The 22,633-nt window shown below is 32.5% G+C and overlaps 1 protein-coding gene across 1 annotated transcript; it reads right to left on the bottom strand.

Annotated features, from left to right (window-relative positions):
• Positions 1–1,275: 1,275 nt before the first annotated feature.
• LOC124367830 (glutathione S-transferase 1-like) lies at positions 1,276–21,663 on the bottom strand. The gene is made up of 6 exons (XM_046824968.1): positions 21,506–21,663; positions 9,353–9,502; positions 6,512–6,570; positions 5,877–6,015; positions 3,877–4,041; positions 1,276–1,585 (listed from the first exon to the last, which is right to left on the bottom strand). Exons 2-6 carry the CDS (start codon positions 9,491–9,493, stop codon positions 1,439–1,441), a joined length of 651 nt encoding a protein of 216 aa, XP_046680924.1. The 5' UTR covers positions 9,494–9,502; positions 21,506–21,663; the 3' UTR covers positions 1,276–1,438.
• Between the last annotated feature and the right edge of the window lie 970 nt (positions 21,664–22,633).

Raw genomic sequence — 22,633 nt, forward strand, 5'->3', positions numbered from 1 at the left:
GAGAGAGCGAGAGAGAGATAGAGAGTATATAAACGAGTGAGAGAGAAGATACTAGTGCACTTCCTCCTCTTTCAAACTGGTTTTAAGGTGGTCTTTTTTCAGTTTGGATCATTTTTTATGTTGCTGTATCCCTTAAAATAACTTTCCTGAATGGAGAAAAATATTAAGATATTTACACTTTTAATACTCTGCCTTAAATTATAGGAATTTAAAGTAGGAAATTTAGAACATTTTGCAACCATGCCCAAATAAATATGGGTCTGCAAATTTTTAAATAATAAAAAACATGTTACATTATTTTTAATTAAAAACAAATAAGGCCACTTCATGAGGCTGTATTCATGTACATACTAGAAAAGCTTCAAATGTATATTTTTTCCATTTTTATTTGGGTTTTATTATATATTTGACATTTTCTACTTTGTATAGCTGTAATTTTACGTGTACTGATGAAGAATATTTCTAATTTTTTCTGAATTCTATAAAACTGTATTAAAAGGCTATGAACTTAACGTAAAAATATTTTACAAACAAAAAATATAAATCACCACAATTCCTTTTAGGGGCATTTATTGCTGCCTGGCCTAGGAAGTAATTGCTTCCCAGTGCAAGATTATATTATTTGCCACAATAAATGTAACGCTTTCTCTTGAATAATAACATTTACAAAATTTATTATCAAATTTTGTCTTCGCTGGTCCCTAGAACATTTTGTTGTTCGAAACAATACACATCCTGGACCATTCCCACTCGTAGATATGGCTTTGTCATTGGAAGCCCTTCAGAGTTAGAAGGCTCCAGCCTCTTGTACAAATTGAAATGCGATAGCCTTAAGTCTCTGTAAGTCTCAGAACCTGCGGTGATCTGTTGAAGGCCCAGATCTACGAAACTAACCGAAGTGAATGGTTTCAAAATCTCCCCTCCTGACGTCTGTGGAAAAATATGGACACTGAAAGTCCTTCACCTCTGCAAAATGAAGTTATTGAGGGTTCTGCCCTCCGGCAAGACTAAAAAAGTACGCTATTGCACGGTGAAAATGCCTGAGCTTTTTTAGAACTGTGTGAATCTTAGGTCTGTTTTGATTTCTTTAAATATTCTCATACTTAACAGCTTCCTAAGATAGTCCGATGGAATCATTGTATTTGTGTAGTTTTGTTCAGTCAAGCCATACAACAATATTTAGTGAATTAGAAGAATACAACATTAAATACAGTTAAAAGTTTGTAGAACAAATTTACGGCTACACAAAAGGGTTGCAAAAATAAATACATTGCACTTTATGCAAACTTTATTTATTTTATAAACAAAATTCATACATACATAACAAACATACATATATGTATTTAACACCTATTAATTGAGTAGCATATAAATTGGTAAGAGTATGTGCATTTCGGTTGAAGTATGTAGCTTAGAATTTGCTGCAGTTGCAGGAACCTCATGTTTTGCTAATGAAATTCTGTACTACATTCACTATTATTTCAGAACCTTCTTTGTTTGCTTTTTCAAAGTCCTTCATGGACGACTGGCACCGACTGACCCATTCCTTTGTCAAAGGAAACTTGCCATCTGGAGGACAGTAAACCTGTAGCAACATTAGTATACAATTAACATGGAACATAAGATAAATTTAGCAACTAACTCAAGACATAATGTACCAAAAGGCTAACTTAAGGTCGACTATTTAACTACTAGTATCTGTACAGGCGATGGAGAATAGAATAAAAATAAATCATCTCTAATGATATGGTTTAAAATCACTCGGTTTGCAAGTACTTTACACATAAATGTTTAAGGTATATTGACAATTTCCTAAATTTAAATAACTATATTGGTGTGTAAAAAATATAAACTAATAGTATCTGTTTTTCCTAATTACAAATGAATGGCCAATTTATATGTAAAAATACAAATATATGGTAAAAATAAATAAAACTAGTAAAATAGTAAATAGTAATAGTAAGTAGTCAAATAGTAATAGTTAAACCCCTGTTTCCAGGAGAGATCGATGGCACAGGGAATATGTCAGAATCAGATAATGTATTACACGGTTATAAAAAGTTATTTGATGAATATTTTGTTTTTGTGAGCTGAATGTGAGAGTTTGGGACCACATAAAAAGTGGGGCTGGAGTCAAATTCAAAAGGAGTGCCGATTGCCGGATTTGCTTACCTATCTTAAATTCTGGAGGCTAAAAGAAGCCTTATATTTAAATATAATAAAGATTTTCTCAATTTCTTGAACCTCTCCTTTGGAAATCAAGCATTTTGAAAAGTTTTGTCGAAAGAATATATCCAGAAAATCAAGACTAAATTATGCTATGAAACAATGCGAATTTAAAGTCTGCTTTCTGAAATAGTTTTGATGCAAGCTAATTAGAAAGTTTTACCTATTTAACTGTAATTTATACTCAAGAATTATCTATTTAACAGCCAAGTCTATTGCACTGTTGCCAACTAATTTGAAAGATGAATAATTTTAGTGAAATGTGGAATTTCGTCGAGTAAAATGATCGTGTTTGTTAGGCAGCCAATCTTCCAATGTGTCATCACTAAAGAGATGATCACTAGAAGCCACTTGAACCATTTGAACTTGGACAAACATATTTCCAAACGTGGATGGAAATCTGTTATAGCGTTATTCCTTCAATACTACAGGTATGTTCTTCCTCAGAAATTTGACTAAACCATGTGACTCATAACCTTGTGCAGTTATAAATACGCAGTATATGATCAATCAGTATCATGGATGTGATAAAGGGAACAAAGAGGATGCAAAAATTGTAAAATGCAGTAAAATATTATGTTACATGTATAAAAATAGCATGAAACATAATTATCACCATATTTACAACAACAACAAAAATTCTGATTCCAAATATAGCCTTAGTGGAAACTCAGAACATTAGTAGTAACTTTAAGTGTTGAAAAAGTCTAGATTAAAGGTTTAAGCAAGTGTTGTGAATTTTAAACAAATTATCTTTAATTGCTTGCCAAATGTGAGTCATATTATTGTAAAACGATAACCTTGGTTAATTTTAAGGGCCATTGACTTTAAAGTTTTCACCATGTTTAAAGCACTTATAAGGCCTAATAGATTATTGTACTTTCTGACAAAATAATATATGTGCATGGACAGGTGTTCATACATTTTAAGGTTAATAAGTATAAGCATGTAAAAATAATAATAGTTTGTTCTAGTTTAAATTCCCAGAGTTATAATAGTAAATGTGACTTACAAACTGATTACTAAAAATAAATAACAACTTCTCTTAAGAAATAATCATTTACTCCTCATAAAAAGATAAACAATATTTAGTTTGAAATTTGTTATAGTTCAAAATCCCTACTCAATAAGAATTAATTTTTACCCCAAAAGTTGTATACAAAGTAGTACTATTCCCTAAGTTAAACATTGAATATTCCAAAATGGTTATGTTTATTTGCGCTTTACATGCAAATAAAGGTATTAGGAAATTAGATTTTTAAATTCACCAAGAATGTAACAATTCATTACAATTATAATTTTTTTTTCATTTAATACGTAACTTTATTTACATATGTCAAAAATCGAAATGTCCTTTGTTTCAGGATATTTTTTATAGTTTTATTTGAATAAAAAATTAAGTAGACTATTTCTATGCTGAATATATTCTTATTCATTACGTGATGTTATCAAAAAAGTATGTAGCATTGTTTTGAATCTCTCAAAGTCCTCCTCCGTAGACTAATGGTTATAGTCGCGGCTTTCTAACCGAGAGATCACGGGTTCAAATCCCGGGGAGGACCAATCATGTACTTTGACCCTAAAAACCAGTGCACTTCGAAGCCGGCATAGCTGACGCTGAGGCTTAAATGAGATAAAAAAATCCCTCACCTCAACCAGATCGACAAGCGTGATGAAGCTGTAGTCGGCAACAGTCAGAGTGTCACCTGCCATGAATTTGTTTCCAGTGAGAAGCTTTTCACTGTTTTCTTGGACAACTTTCACTTTTTCTATCAGCTCAGGCGTCGGCGCTTCCTTCCTAAGAGCTATCCCTCCCTATAATCAAACATTAGTATGTGAGCTATTTGAAAATATGGCACTATTAAAATCTAAAACTAGTTAGAATTACAGGGTAGGGTACGATAAGCGGACCCGGTTTTTTATATCGAAGAATGTAATCATCGATACCTAATATTCGTATCTCAAATCCTAGACTATCAATCGATATAAAAGTATCTATAGTCCTCAATAACAATCATATGTTTTAAATTAAAATATGAATTTAATATTTACAGTGATGAAACAAATTATTATAAGCAAAATTATGAAAACTGAAGACGACCATATTTGCTCCTCTCACAGTTACAGTTGTTTCTTTTCCACAAATTTCACATAATGGATTTTTCGGTACGAGTCCAACATGTTGAAGCCACGTAAAACATGTCTTATCATCTTTGAAAGCAATGTTGTGTAGTTTTCTAAAACTGACTGCCATTTTTAATAATCAAATGCTACTTATATGTAAAATTGAAATATTACCTTACGTGTATTATTTGAAAGTGTTTACAGCTGTTGATATATTTGTTCAAAATAATTAATTAGTATCAATTGATTATATCGGTGGTTATGATTAATTAATATCGTTTACCAATTTCGATATAAAAAAACCGGGTCCGCTTATCGTACCCTATCCGAATTACACCACGCCACAAATCGTGCAACATGCTTTGGTGAGGCTGCATGCAAAGTTTTAAGCCTCTAAATTATTTTATAGTTAAGATGTCTTTCAGGCATAGAGGGATTTATAATTAAACAGAGAATAGACTTTAACAACACCCCGCTGACGAAAAAGATATTGTGTCAGCCTATTGAATGACACTAAAGCAATCCCATAGATTAACATGCACCATCATATAACTTCTTCTTTTCTGTGCATAAATAAAGTTTCATATAAAATAAGTCTAAAGATGAAATATTTTTTGAGATATATTTCAAATAATTAAGTTACATGTGTTACTAAGTCACACGTAAAAATGTTACATGGTTCTATTCAGTTTCTTCAGAAATTTATTACTATACGATTCGATTTTTACGTTGCAATCATAGTTAATTATGTAAGTAATATTTCAGTTTTAATACTCAGCTAAATCTAATGTGGTGACGATCATCAAACTCAATATTGCCTATATAGAAAATATAATCCCGAGATATAAAAGACCAGTGCCATATATACAGTCAAACTAACAGAAATTAATTTTGCCAGCCCCTCAAGTGATAGGCTTCGCTAACGCTCAGAAAACACAACACATTGAATAAGTACTTGTATATTAACAAAAGTAAGTTTCAACTAATTCATAGTTTGTTGAAACATGTAGATTGTTTCGTGTCATAGGTTTAATAAACATATATACAGGTTTTTTTTAAATTTTTTTATATATTTAAAGTGAGGTGATTTTATAAATTAATCCTAAGGAACTTTTTATAGGAACGATAGATTTCATATAAAAAATATTATTCGACTGATGTCGAGTGATTATTTTTTTACTCAAGAATTTGTAACCGTTATATGTTAAAAAGGTATAACACAACGTTTCAAGGATTGGAATCTATCCTCTTCTTCAGGTGGAGGAGGTAATTGTACGTAAAAAATAGCAAAAAGAAAAGAAGGGAAAGAAAAGGGATCAAACATAGCCCAAGACAACGCCTGGACTAGACTCCAAGCAGCTATTGCAATACCTCCCCCACATGAAGAAGAGGATGGATTCCAATCACCGAAACGTTGTTTTTTAAAAACATATAACGATGACAAATGTCCGAAATCCTGTTATCCTGTAAAACCTTCTATTGACAATAACAAAATTTAAACGAAGAAGTTGTAATCGTTTGCTTACCGTTAGCTGCCTTATGACGTAGAAGACATCGTTACTGAAATGCAGTCTTTGATCAACGATTGCTCTCTTCTGCAGATCCTTCGGGTAGAGTGAATCATCCTTTCCGTACTTCGACACCAGATATGTTATAATGGCTCGACTGCATATTATGAATAAAAAATATCAATTATGAAAGTTTTTATTAAACTAAATCTATATTAAATTTGTTGTTTCAGTATATTCTTCATCTTTCGTGTGTAATAGTTAACTTTCGCTCCTTTTACAAGTCCAATAAGTGTGACTGTACTTCATGCCTGATGAAGTACGTCTCAGTCTCTGTTGAATCATTGGTTTATAATCTCTAGCAAACCTTACTGCTGGAACACAAAGTCTTGTCTAGAAACAAAGCCTTTCAGGTCTAAGTACAAGGTTTCCCAATTATGTTTCTTAAGTGAAAAATTTTATAAATGTAAGCATGACAAACTCTATAAAATGTATATGGAATAAACCAACTTCTTCTCATAACTATGACCCAAAATTTATTTACATAGTAATATTTTACAGATTGTCTGATTCTGTGTTTATATATGTATATATTAATATTCATGTAATATTAAAGAAGTCAAAAAATAAATACATTATTTAGTTATCCTTACCTCTCCCACAAAATGAAGCCATCGTCATCAATCACAGGAACCGTGTGGAGAGGATTCAACTGTGAGAAAAAATAATTATTAGATTATACAAAAGTAAAAACGTCATTAATTCAAAAAGCCAAAGTGTATGAACACACGATTCATGATTTCCAAAATAATTTAAATAAAATATCTCCGACATGGGAATTCAATATGTAATAATGATATATTTATAAATAACTATGGCAAGAACAGTCCATACATAATCTGGATGAGTCTAGGTAGAACTCTGGAGAAATTATTTTTTTCAATATACATTTATAGGCTATGATTTCCTTACCGAGCATACCTTATTGTATGTACGAAATGTAACAATTCAATTTATACTGTAAGGGAATTTTATCGACGCAAGTCAAATTGTATTGTCGAACTCTACGCGTTTAAAACGGTCCAAAATCTCTTGAAAATTTATCATGATCTACGCGAGAATATAAACAGGTAGCATATTGCTGATACGAAATATACCGAACGATCAAGTCCTCCAAGGAAAATTCACCAGCATCTTCCAGACTACCAAAGAAGGCATAGCACTCCCTTGCTATTGCAGGACAATCAAAGAACAGATGTTCAGCAGATTTTTCCTGTCCGTAACACAATCTACAGAGTAGATTCTCTCAGAAAATGCCGATTCTAGGAAGATGCTTCCTCAGGTAATCATGTACCGTAACTAGACCTACAACCTGAGAAAAAAACCGATCTATCTCAGGGGAGAATACCAGATACCACCCTGGGGGAAGACGAGTGCAGGAGCAATCTCCTCATCCTCAGATCGGAATTCAGTCTCCACCTTGAGTCAACCTATGAACTCATGTTCAGTGTGATCCCACTTTGAGACAGCCCAAAGAATTCACGCCTAGAAATACTACAAGAAGGTTGAGCGACCGTTATGTTGGATGCTGAGCTCAAGTTGTTCAGAGCATCAGCTTTTTTGGGGCCTGTTACAGATTGATGATCTTTTATGTAGCGCTCTATCAATCAAATGGCATATGTGCTTTGTTAACAAAATTAGGCTATTTAGATAGTGGCACAGGAGATCAATGGTGATATGGCTGACAATGACACATAAGTAGAGTGGTAGTGAAAAAAGTCGCTTGATATATAATTTTCGACAGTTTAATAATACTTTATACATTTTTATTGAAATATTATTTTCTAATCATGCTTCAGGCTAAGAATACAAGTTTCCTAATTTTACTTATTAAAAAGTAAGTGTTTATATTTTATTTATGTTTTTGTGTTATGTTTTTATTTAAATCTAAATTGTTTGTGACTTTACTTTTATTTCAGTTATGTGGGTCTGACGATGTGTTCATTGAGCACGAAAGGCCTCACAAAAATAAAAATTTGTCAATTATTGGAGTGTTTGATCATACATTAAGCAAGTAAGCTTTTCATTGAAAAATGACATTGGTCAGCAATTTGCCTTTTGACCCCAAAATCAATATGATCCCTCCTTGGTAGGGCCGTTCCAAGGTTAGTAAGCGCCCATAGTAAGAATGTAACCTGTGCCCCCATCACAAAAGTATGTCTAGATATTTTTACGAGGTCAAATTTTAGAAACATAACATTTATTTTTTTATTTTGTGTACAAAAATAGTTAAACATTAAGTAGCAAACGAATATACAATTTTATTGTACTATACTTTAAATTTTAAACTCCCATAGAAAGTTTCATTGCCTTAGCTTTAAAAAAACGATTTAAAATTAGCTCGTCTCTTTCATTTTAGTTGTGAATTCTGGTCAAGAGGATGGATCTGAATTGATTATGTAAACAGTTTAAAAAAAGAAATTAATACCAATTTTTTAGCTTATTCTCATTAATATTTTTGTCAATAGAATCTGAATCAGGTTTACTCATATTCACCGAGAAATATTAGGTTCACTGGTGACAGCCAGAGAACTAGAAGAAGCAAAAAAAAGAGGTTTGGGGCATTTTTAAGAAGTGCTTCAGTAGTCGCCTGCTCTTCTTGTACTCCAGAAATATTTTAGACATAATGTTTAAAAATGAATCAAGTTGTCATAATCCTGCAAAATGTCTATGATAATGTCAAATATAATATTATAATGTATTCGTAAAAAACATCTTAGTTGGCATTACACGGAAGAAAATAACTAGAAATAATGAATATACGATATGGAAAACAACAACAAATGACATGAGAATGAAATATTTGATGTTATAAACGAGCGAGTGTGGATATATGTTTATAGTACAATGCGAAACCGCGGAGCACGAGTAGACGAATGAGTCTAATAAATTATGTTCCAATACGTAGCAAAGGCGTTGCCATAAATATTTAGCCAAAGGCAGTACTATTATCATTTACTTGCTTTGTAATAATATGTTACACATTTTACAGTTTACAGTCCATATTTATTACTGACTTACTCTACTATTACTGAAACGATCAACGATGGCGTTTGTAAAATTAAAAGAAAGAACGATTAATTCGGGAAGAATGTCGAAAAATGCTTATTGTCATTGATTACATATTTACGTTTTTTCATTGAAACATTCGGTCTCCCGTGACGTACGAGCGATATTTTCCCTTTACATACTGCACACTTTTGGGCTGCGCGGTCGGGGGTGAACCTACCTGCTCCTTGAACCAAGAAGACCTATACGTCAAATCGCTAGGACTTCTAAATCAAGAGCTATCTTGAGTGTTGAAGGACAGAAAAAAACACTTTTATAAAGGTCCATTGGGTCGTACCATTACGTATAACCTTAGCATACAGAAGAATATTTTGATTTATGACATTGACATTGTATTATAGAAGAGCCCCCACTAGTTAACTTACCTTGAGAAATTCTGGTGCTAAATGTTCTTTTTTAAACAAATCAACAGTTTTATACTCGACCGGCAAGTCGAGTGCATGTACGATCAGGTTGACTGTGCGGGCGGGTGGGCTGGGCGCCAAGTAATAGAGAACTAGCGGCATGGTCTGTCACTGGGAACAAAACATAGTTACTTTTAGGGATTTAGATGATTAATGTAATTACTTAAGTAATATTAAGTCGTAATGTATTATCTAACCGTAATTAATAACCGCACCTTGACTTATAACTTATTCATAAGATGTTACAGTACCAATAACTTTGCACACTACACTAGTACACTAACCCATGGACTACTACACATGTATAAATGAAATAATTTCAGGAAAAAAAAATCATACCATAATTAAACAAGTAAAATGTTTATAATTTGAAACTATAATAATACGTTATGTTATATATGTAAGTGAGTGATTTATTTTTGCTTATGACGATTGCGATACAATGTTATATTGTTTAAAAAATGCAATAAAGAGATTATTATTATTATTAGTGAGTGCGTGCGCGCGCGCGTCTGTGTGTACTGACGTGTGTATTTTTTCGTTAGTGGATTACTATGACCATAGGTCGGAAATGATTAAGGAAAGTCATACAGTGGCTTCTTATTAATCTAAAATTAGGATGTTTGGGTCTATAAAAATAGAGAAAATATCAATCAGTAAGGTAATAGCTAAATTATTAACGACAACTCAAGTGCAGGTGCGTTATCAATTCTATTCAAAAGGTAAAATAACTTTGTTCGACAAATCGATGTTAACATTCATTTCTTTAACCTTATTGACAACATAATTCCTTCAAGAAGTCAGCTTAATTAACAAAACTTTTTTTCTCAATTTACATAAGTGTGAAACAAAACTAATTTAAAATATACCTCACGGCTCACTAGAAAGAAAGATACATTTTACGTAAGGCTACCATCTCGAAATGTGAAATTAAATATGCACTAATTGTTTAAATATTTGATTCGCACTACACTAATGGGGCACTAACTCGCACTACACTAATGGGGCACTAACTATCAATATTGGCTTGTTGATATAATTGTATCACTTCCAATCATTTAAAAAGTCCATAATTTTAAAATAAAATGTTTTTATAATTATATCAAATTCATTGCAAAAAACGCGGATTTGATTTAGTTAAAATTAATCAGAAATATAATTGTAAACATATATGACGGTCCAATTGTATGCTTCTATAAATTTTAATGGCCACCATACAGAAACCTTAAAAATTACGAAACACAAGAAAGAATAAATGTTACTTGAAATTAGTTGACAATCTTATCGCATCCGTTTGTTAACGGTTGTTGTCGGACATGTCGCCATGCCAATGTCTAAGCCATTGACCTCTACAAACATCAAATTGATAAAAGCAGTTTCCATAAACCAATAAACCATTACTCAAATGTTCTACTTGATTACTAGGATGACTCATTTTAACTGTTAGTTTTAAACATTTGTAATATGCAATCATATTTTATTCGGAATATGAGGTTATTCGGAAGTCCATGAAATTTTATATGAACATTGTTAACATGTTTAACCTTTTAACATATAGGATGACTCATTTTAACTGTTAGTTTTAAACATTTGTAATATGCAATCATATTTTATTCGGAATATGAGGTTATTCGGAAGTCCATGAAATTTTATATGAACATTGTTAACGCCCCATGTTTAACATATAGGATGACTCATTTTAACTGTTAGTTTTAAACATTTGTAATATGCAATCATATTTTATTCGGAATATGAGGTTATTCGGAAGTCCATGGTATTTTATATGAACATTGTTTACGCCCCATGTTTAACATATAGGCCTATTCCTATTTCGAAAATCCTTGCAGCCTAAGTTCGACAGGTTTCTAAAGTTGCGAAAATTTCAATCTTAGTCTCTAAAGTTACATTATAACAAACATATCTTATTAGTTGAAAGAGAATATTAAATGTAATCGACTGTTCTGTGTAAACATTCTTTTACGACAGTACAACCATATATTTAACTAATTTAACCACTATTTTAAATTTGTTTACATTTATCATCTTGAAAGCATAGAGTAAGCTTGAAAGTACCAACACTTTTTAACTTAAAAATTTTCTGCAACCGCTTTGAACAGCGAGTAAGAAAATATCCAGAAAAGAAAATTGAAATTTTAAGTAAAAATCTACTTTTAACTAAACATATTAGCAAATATCAAGTATGCAGTGCTTGGTCAGCACTGTAATGCAGATATCGAAGAAACAGTTACTATCTAACTTTCAGTATAAAATTGAAGACTGTTATAAAATCCATCTTATTTGTCTTTTGACAAAAGTAGGCATCTAAGATCTGTGTAAGTATGTGTATTTTCTTGATCGGCGAAACCAGGCAAAATCAACTATGGCACAAAAAATATTAAGACCAGAGTAAATTACAATAGTCATAAAATTACAGGTTTTGACATATTTTCTTGATCGTGGCAACAAAACAAACTAAACTTTGAAAACTTTGACGTCGAAAATATAATTCAGTCGAACCAGATATGCTCGTACACGTACAAAGCCTACGATATTGCGTGGGAAGCCGCGGATAACTGCTAGTGCTTGATAGTGGGAAGTTTTGGGCTTTAGCCTTGATATTTATAAAAATAACTCCAAAGTAGTAGACCTCAGCAATGTTACTTAAATATAAATAACATTGTTATCAGAAAGCGTTCCATGATGGTGTCCCTAAAAATCCCTTCTCAATCGAATACAGTCATCCGTTGAAACTACGAACTGCGACCTGAGGTGAGTAACATTACTAAGAATATTGTTTAGTTCTTAGTTACTTTCAAATCTACTATTGCTAACTTTGATTTAATATGTCTATAGTCATGTATAGATCAGTTCACTTTTTCGCAAGTATAAAACAAGTGTTTTAGTATTTGACACCAGAAGAAGAGGATAGATACTTCTCATAAGTGGTGCTTCTTTCATTTTAACACTTAACTATGGTACAGCACAGTACAAGATTGCTAGATATGAGCGCAAGCACCTGTCAATCATGACCATAACATCTTAACAAAGAATTCAATAATAGTGGCAGTACAACCAGTTAGTTACCCAGACACTTGTATTAATAGGTTACATAATGTCTTGCTGTTAGAGCTCCATATGTATCATACAATATAAGATAGAAAGATATACATTTAATAATAGCTCAGCAAGTGTCTCCTACGGAAAGAACACTGAGGCTACAGTCGGCATCTGCGGACCTGTGAATACCAGGACAACGTAACTGTATCCTCAGGAAAGTATCGATGGCTTCTGACCTTGTTCGATTCTTAAATAACACGTTTATATAATCTATACTTCAATAAAGATACCTTAGCTATATTTCTTTCAAAGAAAATTAATTTAGCCAAACAAAATCCATGTTTTCAGAAATCACCCAAAAATAACAAGAATACGGGAATGACAAATGTGGGAAAAGGCACAACATATCTTTTTTTGTTCTCTTAGGACAAGAAGCTTAGTAATTGCACCTAGTCGTAAAATAACCATTGCGCTGCTTTCGGAGTGACAGGATGGATAAGGTTTGGGGTAGGGGCCACCTCCTGTCGAGATCCTCGAGGAAGAATATATTGCATTAATCTCAGTCATGTCCCTATGAAAAGAGGGGGAACCCAGCTCTGTAGCAGCCTCTCTAGTCAAATCAGGCAGGGGGTGTCATGCCCTTACGTCTCGGTTAGCAGGGACTTCGACTCTCATGGAACCCCACCAACTCCAACAGACATCTCCTGCAGTAGACTAGACCTATCGAACTACTCTCGTCATTTGCTGTTAGTCATGTAGTGCTCCTGGACATCCATAAGGTTGCCAAGATTTAAGTGACACATCGGTTTTTACTGTGTCCCGTGCGGGTTCAACGGGAGAATGTCACCAGATAGACGTGAAAACTCCTGAGTACACAAAATATCTTATAAGCCTTTATTAACGATACAATAAATAATTTCAAACATCACCCGCATATAAAAAACTAATGTATATATCTCATCACACACGGAGTTTACTGTTTCCAGCAAAATAAAAATACTTTAGGATCTGCAAAACATTTTTGAAGAGTTAAAAATAAAGGGTCATGATGATACAACAACGTTTAAAATCTTAGAAAATTAGTGAACCAGATCAGTCAGAGGATCCGAACATCACACCAATAGTCACCAACGCGACTGTTTTGATTGCACAACGCTGTACGAGCTCGTAGATAGGCTCACGGTAACTAGAACTAGACGGTAGGGCTCACGCGCATCTGGCTGTGAGGCCGTGACGTCATCTGCACCTAGCCGGCCGCGCCGTCCACTATGTATGCCTAGCTCCTCTGCTCTAATCCTAACAGGAAGCGATTTTATCAAGCTTATGGTTGGCTTTTCGTGTTACCTTACTTAGACTATTATTAATTATTATTATTCTAACACTGACACAGATGTAAAGAAATTTGTTTTGAAATTAATTATTATATTAAGTTTTGTACGCTAAGTTAGTTACTACTGAAGAACTACTTAGGGTAATTGATTTTAAAATCTTAAAATATTTTATAAGCACAATCAAACTTTAATTTGTTTTTCATATTAAATCTTCCGAAAAGGTTCAGGGGTTAAATAATAATTTCATTAAATGAGATTTTTTCATATGCAGTATTTTAAAAATAATAATAAAATATTGAAAAATCTTCTACATACACTATAAAACATTGAATAAAATAAAATGTCAAAACAGTTGTAAAGACCAATTTAATAAATATATTTTTAAAAGGATTCTGTAAAGCAAACGTAATTAATATATATTTAAGTTAATCATTTAGAAATGTTACAAAACTAAAATTATTTATTTTATAAGTACAAGCAAACTTTAATTTTTTTATTTCAAATCTTCCGAAAAGGTTCAGGGGTTAAATAATAATTTCATTAATTGAGATTTTTTCATATGCAGTATTTTATTATTGAAAAATCTTCTACATAACAGATGTTCTACAGAACATCTTTATTACACTTCACTGTTAGTAAATATTTATAACCTTCGGTTTCTAATTCCTTGAATAAACCCTGTAAACTTCTAATTGAAATCATAAAGCCTATTTGAAAAGGCAATAGTTCTTTTTTACCTATTACTTTGGCAGAAGAACAAAGATCATACAACTTATTTAAAATAACATCCTGGTCCTGTAAACTGGTACCATACGCGCTTTTTAATTTGTTAGTAGGGTATTGAGGGATTCTTGAATTCAATACATCAAAACCGTCATTGATAGTGTTAATGAAGTCAACTACATGGTCGTTACCTGGGAAATTATATGATATTGCTTTAGACACAGGTCTAGACAGCAGTTCAGCCGCTTTTCTTACATTTTGCCGTTCACTTCCCTATACTAATAAATGATTTTCTGTTATCTTATACGCATACTTCAAATCTCATTCTTTTTGTTTGTTTACTAAATCAAACAAAATATTCTTAGATACTTGCTTAAGTTGCTCCTCAAACGTGATACTGAATCCTTCGTCTAATAGGTGGTTTCTTGTTAGTTTTAACAGATGAGGAACATCATAGAATGCCCAAATCTTACGACTTTCTGTGCATGGATTAGCTATATAAGACGTTTGAGGACTTAAACTCAACCCCATTCCAAGTTTCCTACTAGGACCTCCCATGTCGCTTACAAAAGCACGTATACGAAACCCTGACTCTTCAATCAACTTGACACATTCAAAAAATAGTTCAACCGTTACACTTTGGTCGAATTGATAGTAAATAGGCTGTTTCCAATTAATACTTAGGCTTCTAATAATAGTTACTTGAACACTTACATGTGGCCCTCTAGACATGCCTTGGGCGGCGTCGTAGCAAACATCGTATTTCACCTTCATCTCGTCAAAGCACATAACAACGTCTTTGTGAAAATCATCGCTCAAAACTGCCGATTGTATTTTGAGTAAATTTAAACTTATATCTAAAAATCCAGGAGGAGTATGGATCTGTGACAACCGTCTTCCTATAGTAGCCTCGCTTGGTAAGGGGTATTTTAAAGTATCTTTAACATACGCAAAGGCTTTTTTTGAAATACACCTAATCGTGACAGCTTTTGCAACGTCTTCACTAGACCAATTTGTACATTTTGCTTTTAAAAGTTGTTGACTTTTAGAAAATAGCTGTTCATATTTCATTAAATCATGTTTTAATTTAGTTATAACTTGTTGGGCACATTTTAGTTGTTCTGTTAAAAAACTGATTTTTTCTTTTAGTTCTTTGTTTTCGTTTATTAATTGGATGTTCTGCACGATTTTCAGACTGTAGTTCGTCTAAGGCTCCTGTAATTTCGCTGCTTCTTTCTTCTGCCGAATTTTCTATTAACGATTTTACAGTTTTCTCACAATTACGTTTATCTGCACGAATTTTTCTTTCAATGGATCCCAAAGTGGCGGTTGAAGTTGGAACTGTTGATATTTTTTGTGTTGGTACAGAGGAATCTTTCAGTTTACGTCTGGGTGGTAGGCCTGATAATTCCGATTTCAAATCTCTTTCATAATCACTTTCCAAGAAATGTTCCGAGCAAATTCAGGCTGTTTTACTGTTGAATTCTTCTTTTCGTTTGCAAAAATGCTGCCATTGTTTGTGAAGGTCTTTGTCCTTTGGAAAAACGTGAAATGACAATTATCTGAATGGTATGTACAACCGGCAACGGCACAACATGGCATTTTAAAGACAGATAAATACTCAGTCTACCGATAAAATTCAGTAAAACGGTCCGAACACTACAAACAACTAACAACACTAGAGTCCCAAACGGTTCTGATTTCTATTATCTATTTCGAATTAATGAGCACTTAGGTTATTGTTTAAGATAATGTTCAATAGTAGCCTACATGGCAACTATCCTAACTTATAATTATAACATACACAAATTCTATTTATTTGATTGAGGCTGATGGAAAATGCAAAAATAAACCAAATATAATGTTACAGAACACTGTTGTTGGTTTAAATTTTAAAATACAAAAGATTCAATTTTAAAACCATATTTAATGGTTGTTTTTGTATTTGGGAGTCTCTAAAGATCATTATTTAACAAAATATGCTACAAAATATGCTAAGTCTCGAATATTTGGAAAAGTTTGTATTTTGTCTCGTAAATGTTAGTATGAATGAATAAATACAATCAAAAATATGAGTGAGTAAACATATGTTAAAAAGTACAATTAGCATGAGAATACCATTAAACTATAAAATTTCTAAATTTTGCAAGTAGGGCGTTTTTTTAACTTTTTTAACTTCTCGGACGTTTAATCCCCTCAAATTGTTTTCTATCTACGCCACTGCATGTAACGAGGTTACTTTGTTACATTGGACTTCCTTACACCTTGTGGGCCTTTCGATAGTCCGTTGCATCGGTTTATTTGTATGCAGACAATATTAATTGCCATTAATTACGTTGTAAAATAAAGGTTTAATGAAATAAATGTAATTGTTCTGCATCCTGCAACAACCAGCTTGTAAATGTAATTTCAATATATGTATGTTGTACCAAACTACTAAAAGGTGTACTCGTATAACTCGGAGTATAAGCGGAAAACACAGTGGTAAATATTAATAGGTTTGCCAGGTACTAAACTACGAGTAAATTACATCCAGAAGAGTACCTATGGAGCGTGAGACAGCTCTTTCACTATTCTAATACACGGGCTATCTGTAGATGGCAGGAGAGGCCCCTTCAATTCCACCATTTGTTTCCGAGATTGCTGATCAGCTCATCTGGCTGGGCCTTGAGGAGGTCGTGAACGCTCTTCACAATCCCCCCCCCACCAGTTCATGACTCGCCCACCGCCGCTCTCCCAGTCCAAGTCAACGGTTATAAAAATTATAGTGTACAAACACGGAAAGTTCCGTGATATATTGTTGGTGCTTTACATTATATACAGTATGATAAACATGATTTTATACAAAAATAGTAACATATATTAACATACATAACATATATTAACATACATAACATATATTAGGGCATTGTATTAAGATTTGCAAGAAGCCTATATAAATTTAGTGGTGTGAATACGTCGAGTTTATTGATAATTTGACAGATATTAAATGCAAACGTCATTAAATATGAACAATCGAATTAAATTTTATAAATCAGTGATGTAATAAGTTGAAATTGTCAAAAGTTTATAACATATAGGTTTCCTTACATTTCCAATTTTCATTCCTGATACTACTTCCACATTGAAACACTTGTAATAGTATATATATATATATATATACATATATATATACATATATATATATATATATATATATATATATATATATATATATATCGGTTGAGTTTTTTAAAGTGATCCAATAGCTAACTTTTTAATTACACGACTTAGCACCACACTTTAAATTAGGAACTTGCTCAATTTTAAGTTTAACTCAGGAATACACTTTCAAATTTTTTGAAGATGGCCGCCCCAATATGGTGGCCAACTTTAAAATCTTTTATGGAACACCCTGTAGTATTTTATGTTGATTTAGATTCTACTCTACAAAATAAGACATTTTTGCTATTGGGAGTTTTTCAATATCTCTAATGGTTCAAAAACGTGGACTGGAAGTTTTCGTCATCTGTGGCATGAACTCTTAAAGCACGTTTAATTGATGTTAGGTTTTATTTGTGTTGTTAGTGTTTTGTTATGTGTGCAGTTTGTATGTGTTTTGATATTAGACATATTTTACGCTGAGCATTAATCATTTTGCTTTGATATTTATTTAACTTTTCGACTAAATGTTTAGTAAAAAAAGAAATAAGGAAATATAAATAAAAGAAAGGAATCACAAATATTACAAGTACAATTTACTTTTATAGTGTAACTGAAAAGGTCACTGGACAGATACTTTTAAGTGGAGCCTCTTCTGAAAATTTGTAGATACTAATAAATAATCAGATCATGCAAATATTGTCTCACATCAAATGTATTCGCTGAACTACACATAACTCCTTATATTTATGAATAAGAACGAAGGCTAAACAAAATGTATGGTACATTATAGGCCTACGCTGTAACTTAACTCGTTAAAACCCATTTTAAATGTAAACGGATACAGTTAAACAGAGCTTTTGTGTTCATGCTGATTGTTTGAATTACATTTCATGAATGAATTTGTGATACAATGGTTACTTTATACAGGGTGTATATTATGTCTGGAAACACCCAAATATATCCTTTAATAATTTAAATATAAATTTGAAACCTCTTACAATCGTGATAGAGATTGGGCATCTACTTTTTGGAACAATGTTTTGTTATGTCACACCAACGGGGGACGTCCTGCCGAGGGTATCGTGAATATTCTTAATGGAAGCCTATACCTTGTGATACATAATTTTAAAGGTAATAGCTTACTGAATTGAATGCCACAAACCGCATCTCAAAGGAATTATTCTATCAGAAAATAGAGCATTTTTAGTATTGAAAATTTACTGATGTTCAACAATGTAATTTTAACATGGTTCTTGCCACAAAATGTGTTACACTAATTTTTTTAGCATTTTTTTAAATGTTCAATTAAATAAAACAAAAATTTCATTTTAAGCTGGTTCTATTAGCACAAATTTGCCAGTTTTTATTACAGTACAATTATGGAAATACTTATGTTATTGATTTCTTATTACAAATAAAAAATAATGTATGCTGTTAGAAAAGTCTTACAACAAACGTTTTACCTGCATTTGGTGTCAAAGCAATTGTTCGAACTGTGTTCCTTCTACGGTTTGACAATGAGCCAATCTTGTGTAAAATGATTCGACAGAGTTGCCTAACATTTCTTCAGTTATCAAAGCAATCTCCTCTATAATCCTGTTTCTTAGGTCTTCCAAATTATGAGGCTTTCTTCTATAAAAATTGGATTTTAAATGACCCCATAGGAAATAATCGATTGGTGACAAATCCGGAGATCTTGGAGGCCATTCGATTTCTCCTCTTCGGCCAATCCATTTATGAGGAAACCTTAAATCCAAATACTCTCTTACCTGTCTCCCATAATGGGGTGGAGCACCATCCTGCTGAAACCATACATTATCAAAGTATTCTCCTGATGCAATTTGAATAGCTGGGATTATTTCATTTTGGAGCATATTGTAGTAAAGTTCGGCATTTAAATTTCCATTGATGAAAAAGGGTCCAATAATTTTGTTACCTAAAATTCCACACCATACGTTCAGTTTTTGTGGTTGCTGTGAATGGGACTCAGTAATCCAATGTGGGTTTTCACTAGCCCAGTAACGGCAATTGTGCCTGTTAACATTGCCATTTAGGAAAAAAGTTGCCTCATGAGAAAATAGTATGTTGGTCAGAAAATCTCTATTGTCATCACATTTGCGCATCACAAGTTCACAAAACTCAACTCTTCTGTCGTAATCATCCTCACTTAACTGTTGGACTAAATGAACTTTAAATGGTTTGTATTTATTAATTTTCAAAATCTTACTCACAGACATAGGGTGCATATCATGTTGCTGTGCAGCTTTTCTGAGCGATGTATGTGGGTCTTCAATAAATGTTTGCAAAACATCTAGTGCATGTTCTTCATCTGTTGCAGATTGTATCCTACCCGACTTTGGCCGATTACGTACACTCCCTGTCATTTCAAAACGCTCAATAGTTTTTGATATTGTTGAAACACTTATGGGATTCCTTTCTGGGAAAGTGTCATTAAACAAATTACAAACTTCCCGATAAGATCTTTGACGATTGCCATATCCTCGCATCATCAACAGAGTAATTCGTTCTCTTTCAGACAATTCCATTAAAATGCCAAATAAAAAACTGAACTACTGTAATTAGATAACTTGTTGACAGCAATGCTTCAGAGACACTGATTAACTCGACAAGAATGATATGACCTTTGTCCATTTCTAATTCCCAAGCTTAGACCTGTCTAGTGAAAGCTCCATGCTCAACAAACTGAAACCTGTAGACCAGATGATTAATAACACAATAATGTTTCTCATAGGCTAGTGACCTTTGTCTCTTTAAACCTTCCTGCTGACTGGAAAACACCAAGTACAGATTCATAAGTAATCAGAGAAAGTGACTCATAAGTTTTATTCATTGTAATAAAAACTGGTAAATTTGTACTAATGAAACCAGCTTAAAAATAAATTGTTTATTGTATTTTAATTGAACATTTAAAAAATGCTAAAAAATTAGTGTAACACATTTTGTGGCAAGAACCATGTTAAAATTACATTGTTGAACATCAGTAAATTTTCATTACTAAAAAATGCTCTATTTTCTGATAGAATAATTCCTTTGAGATGCAGTTTGTGGCATTCAATTCAGTAAGCTATTACCTTTAAAATTATGTATCACAAGGTATAGGCTTCCATTAAGAATATTCACGATACCCTCGGCAGGACGTCCCCCGTTGGTGTGACATAACAAAACATTGTTCCAAAAAGTAGATGCCCAATCTCTATCACGATTGTAAGAGTTTTCAAATTTATATTTAAATTATTAAAGGATATATTTGGGTGTTTCCAGACATAATATACACCCTGTATAGCCCATCCTTTATATGCTTATAAACTGAGATAAGTAATGTTTTAAGTTATGAGAAAATTACACTCAAATAAACTAAGGTTTATCACATGATATTCTATTAAGAATTTTATCATTTTTACAGTTTCAACAATAACAACCCGGTCAGATAAATCGTGACATTCAGTCCGATAAACCTCTACTGTGCCTGCCTGCAGCTGCTTGAGTGGCAGGATACTGTAAACTGACTTCCTGGGACTAAACTGACAATTTAAATGAATATTTCTCTCTTTGGGAATATAATACTGTACATCAGTATGAAAATATATAAGGAAAAGGACTTGCTTATAAGACTCCGTTAATTGTCTTTGAAGAATCTTACACGATTATAATAGATTACATTCACTTAGGAATATCACGGTGTTCTGCCTCTTCCTAAATAATAACTCAAAAATTATATATAACCTATATACGTGAATAATATTGCCTTCATACCAATAACAGTCCACCTTTGGACATACCTTGTTAATAAAATTCACAATTTATTGGCCATTACGTCTATTATGCACTGAAAACTAACCTGTCACCGAAGTTGTGTTGAAACGACAAGAACACGGAGAAGGCAGGAAACAATAATTGCACAACACTGCCGTGAAGAACTGCCTGGGACTGACAGAGAGGGGAGAGGGAATTTCCAAGTCAGCTGTGGCACGTAACAAGTGTGTTGGCAAGTGGACAACAGCTGGCAACCAACACTGCTAGCGACACCTGTTGCTGTTTTGTTAAACTAATACAGTAGAGTTACAGTTTGTAAGCTAAACGCAGTCCTTCTATTAGGCACAGTTTATTTCATACAAAACTGATTCTAATTAAATGCTGACAGGAAGAGAAAGAAATGTTTAAAGCTACTTAAAGCTGAATTACGTAAACCATATTTTACAGCCTTAAGATGATTTATTCATGTAAAGTATGCAAATCGCTGTTCCAATTCACAGTAATAGCCTAATTAATAATTGATATAAGATGGAAGTATTTTTTTTATAGATTAAAAATATATCCTCCATTAAAATAAATATTCTCATCACGTTTAACTTACATTTACGAAAAATCTATTATTTTCAAACGTAAACATATATTTCTATATTCGTTAATTTTTAATTTTATAAACTTAATGTTATGTAACAAATTTTTTGCAGTATTTTAAATTTCAAAGTCATAGTTATTTAAGGTAGCTTTTTTGAACGAAATATAAAAATTGACATTTTTGATTACGCATTACAATTCATAAGCTTTTAAAGTAGGGAATTGAGTACTATTTCTAAACATTTTTCAATGACGTTTTAATGGATCCATATGCACCCTTTTAAAGTTTTTATTATGCCGCTCTACAAACCAAATCAAACGCTAACATGTAAACTTGATATCAGTGAAAATGTGTTTAAAATATGTTTATTGTGTTATTGCGAGAAGTCATTTACAGAGATAGCCTCAGTATCTTTATCAAACGACATAAGTGATGCAATCTAGCCACAATATCACTAAAAACTAATTGCTGACTGTAATCCACTGAACCAATAAAACATAAGCCAGTTCCAAACATTATACGAGGTATGTAGAAAGATATAATTAACGATTAAAAGTAACTATAAACTAAGGATATTTATACAATACACTAAGGAGTACTAATGTAACTGTCCGATCCAAGACA

This window comes from Homalodisca vitripennis, chromosome 8 (assembly GCF_021130785.1).
Source record: "Homalodisca vitripennis isolate AUS2020 chromosome 8, UT_GWSS_2.1, whole genome shotgun sequence".
NCBI lineage: Eukaryota > Metazoa > Arthropoda > Insecta > Hemiptera > Cicadellidae > Homalodisca > Homalodisca vitripennis.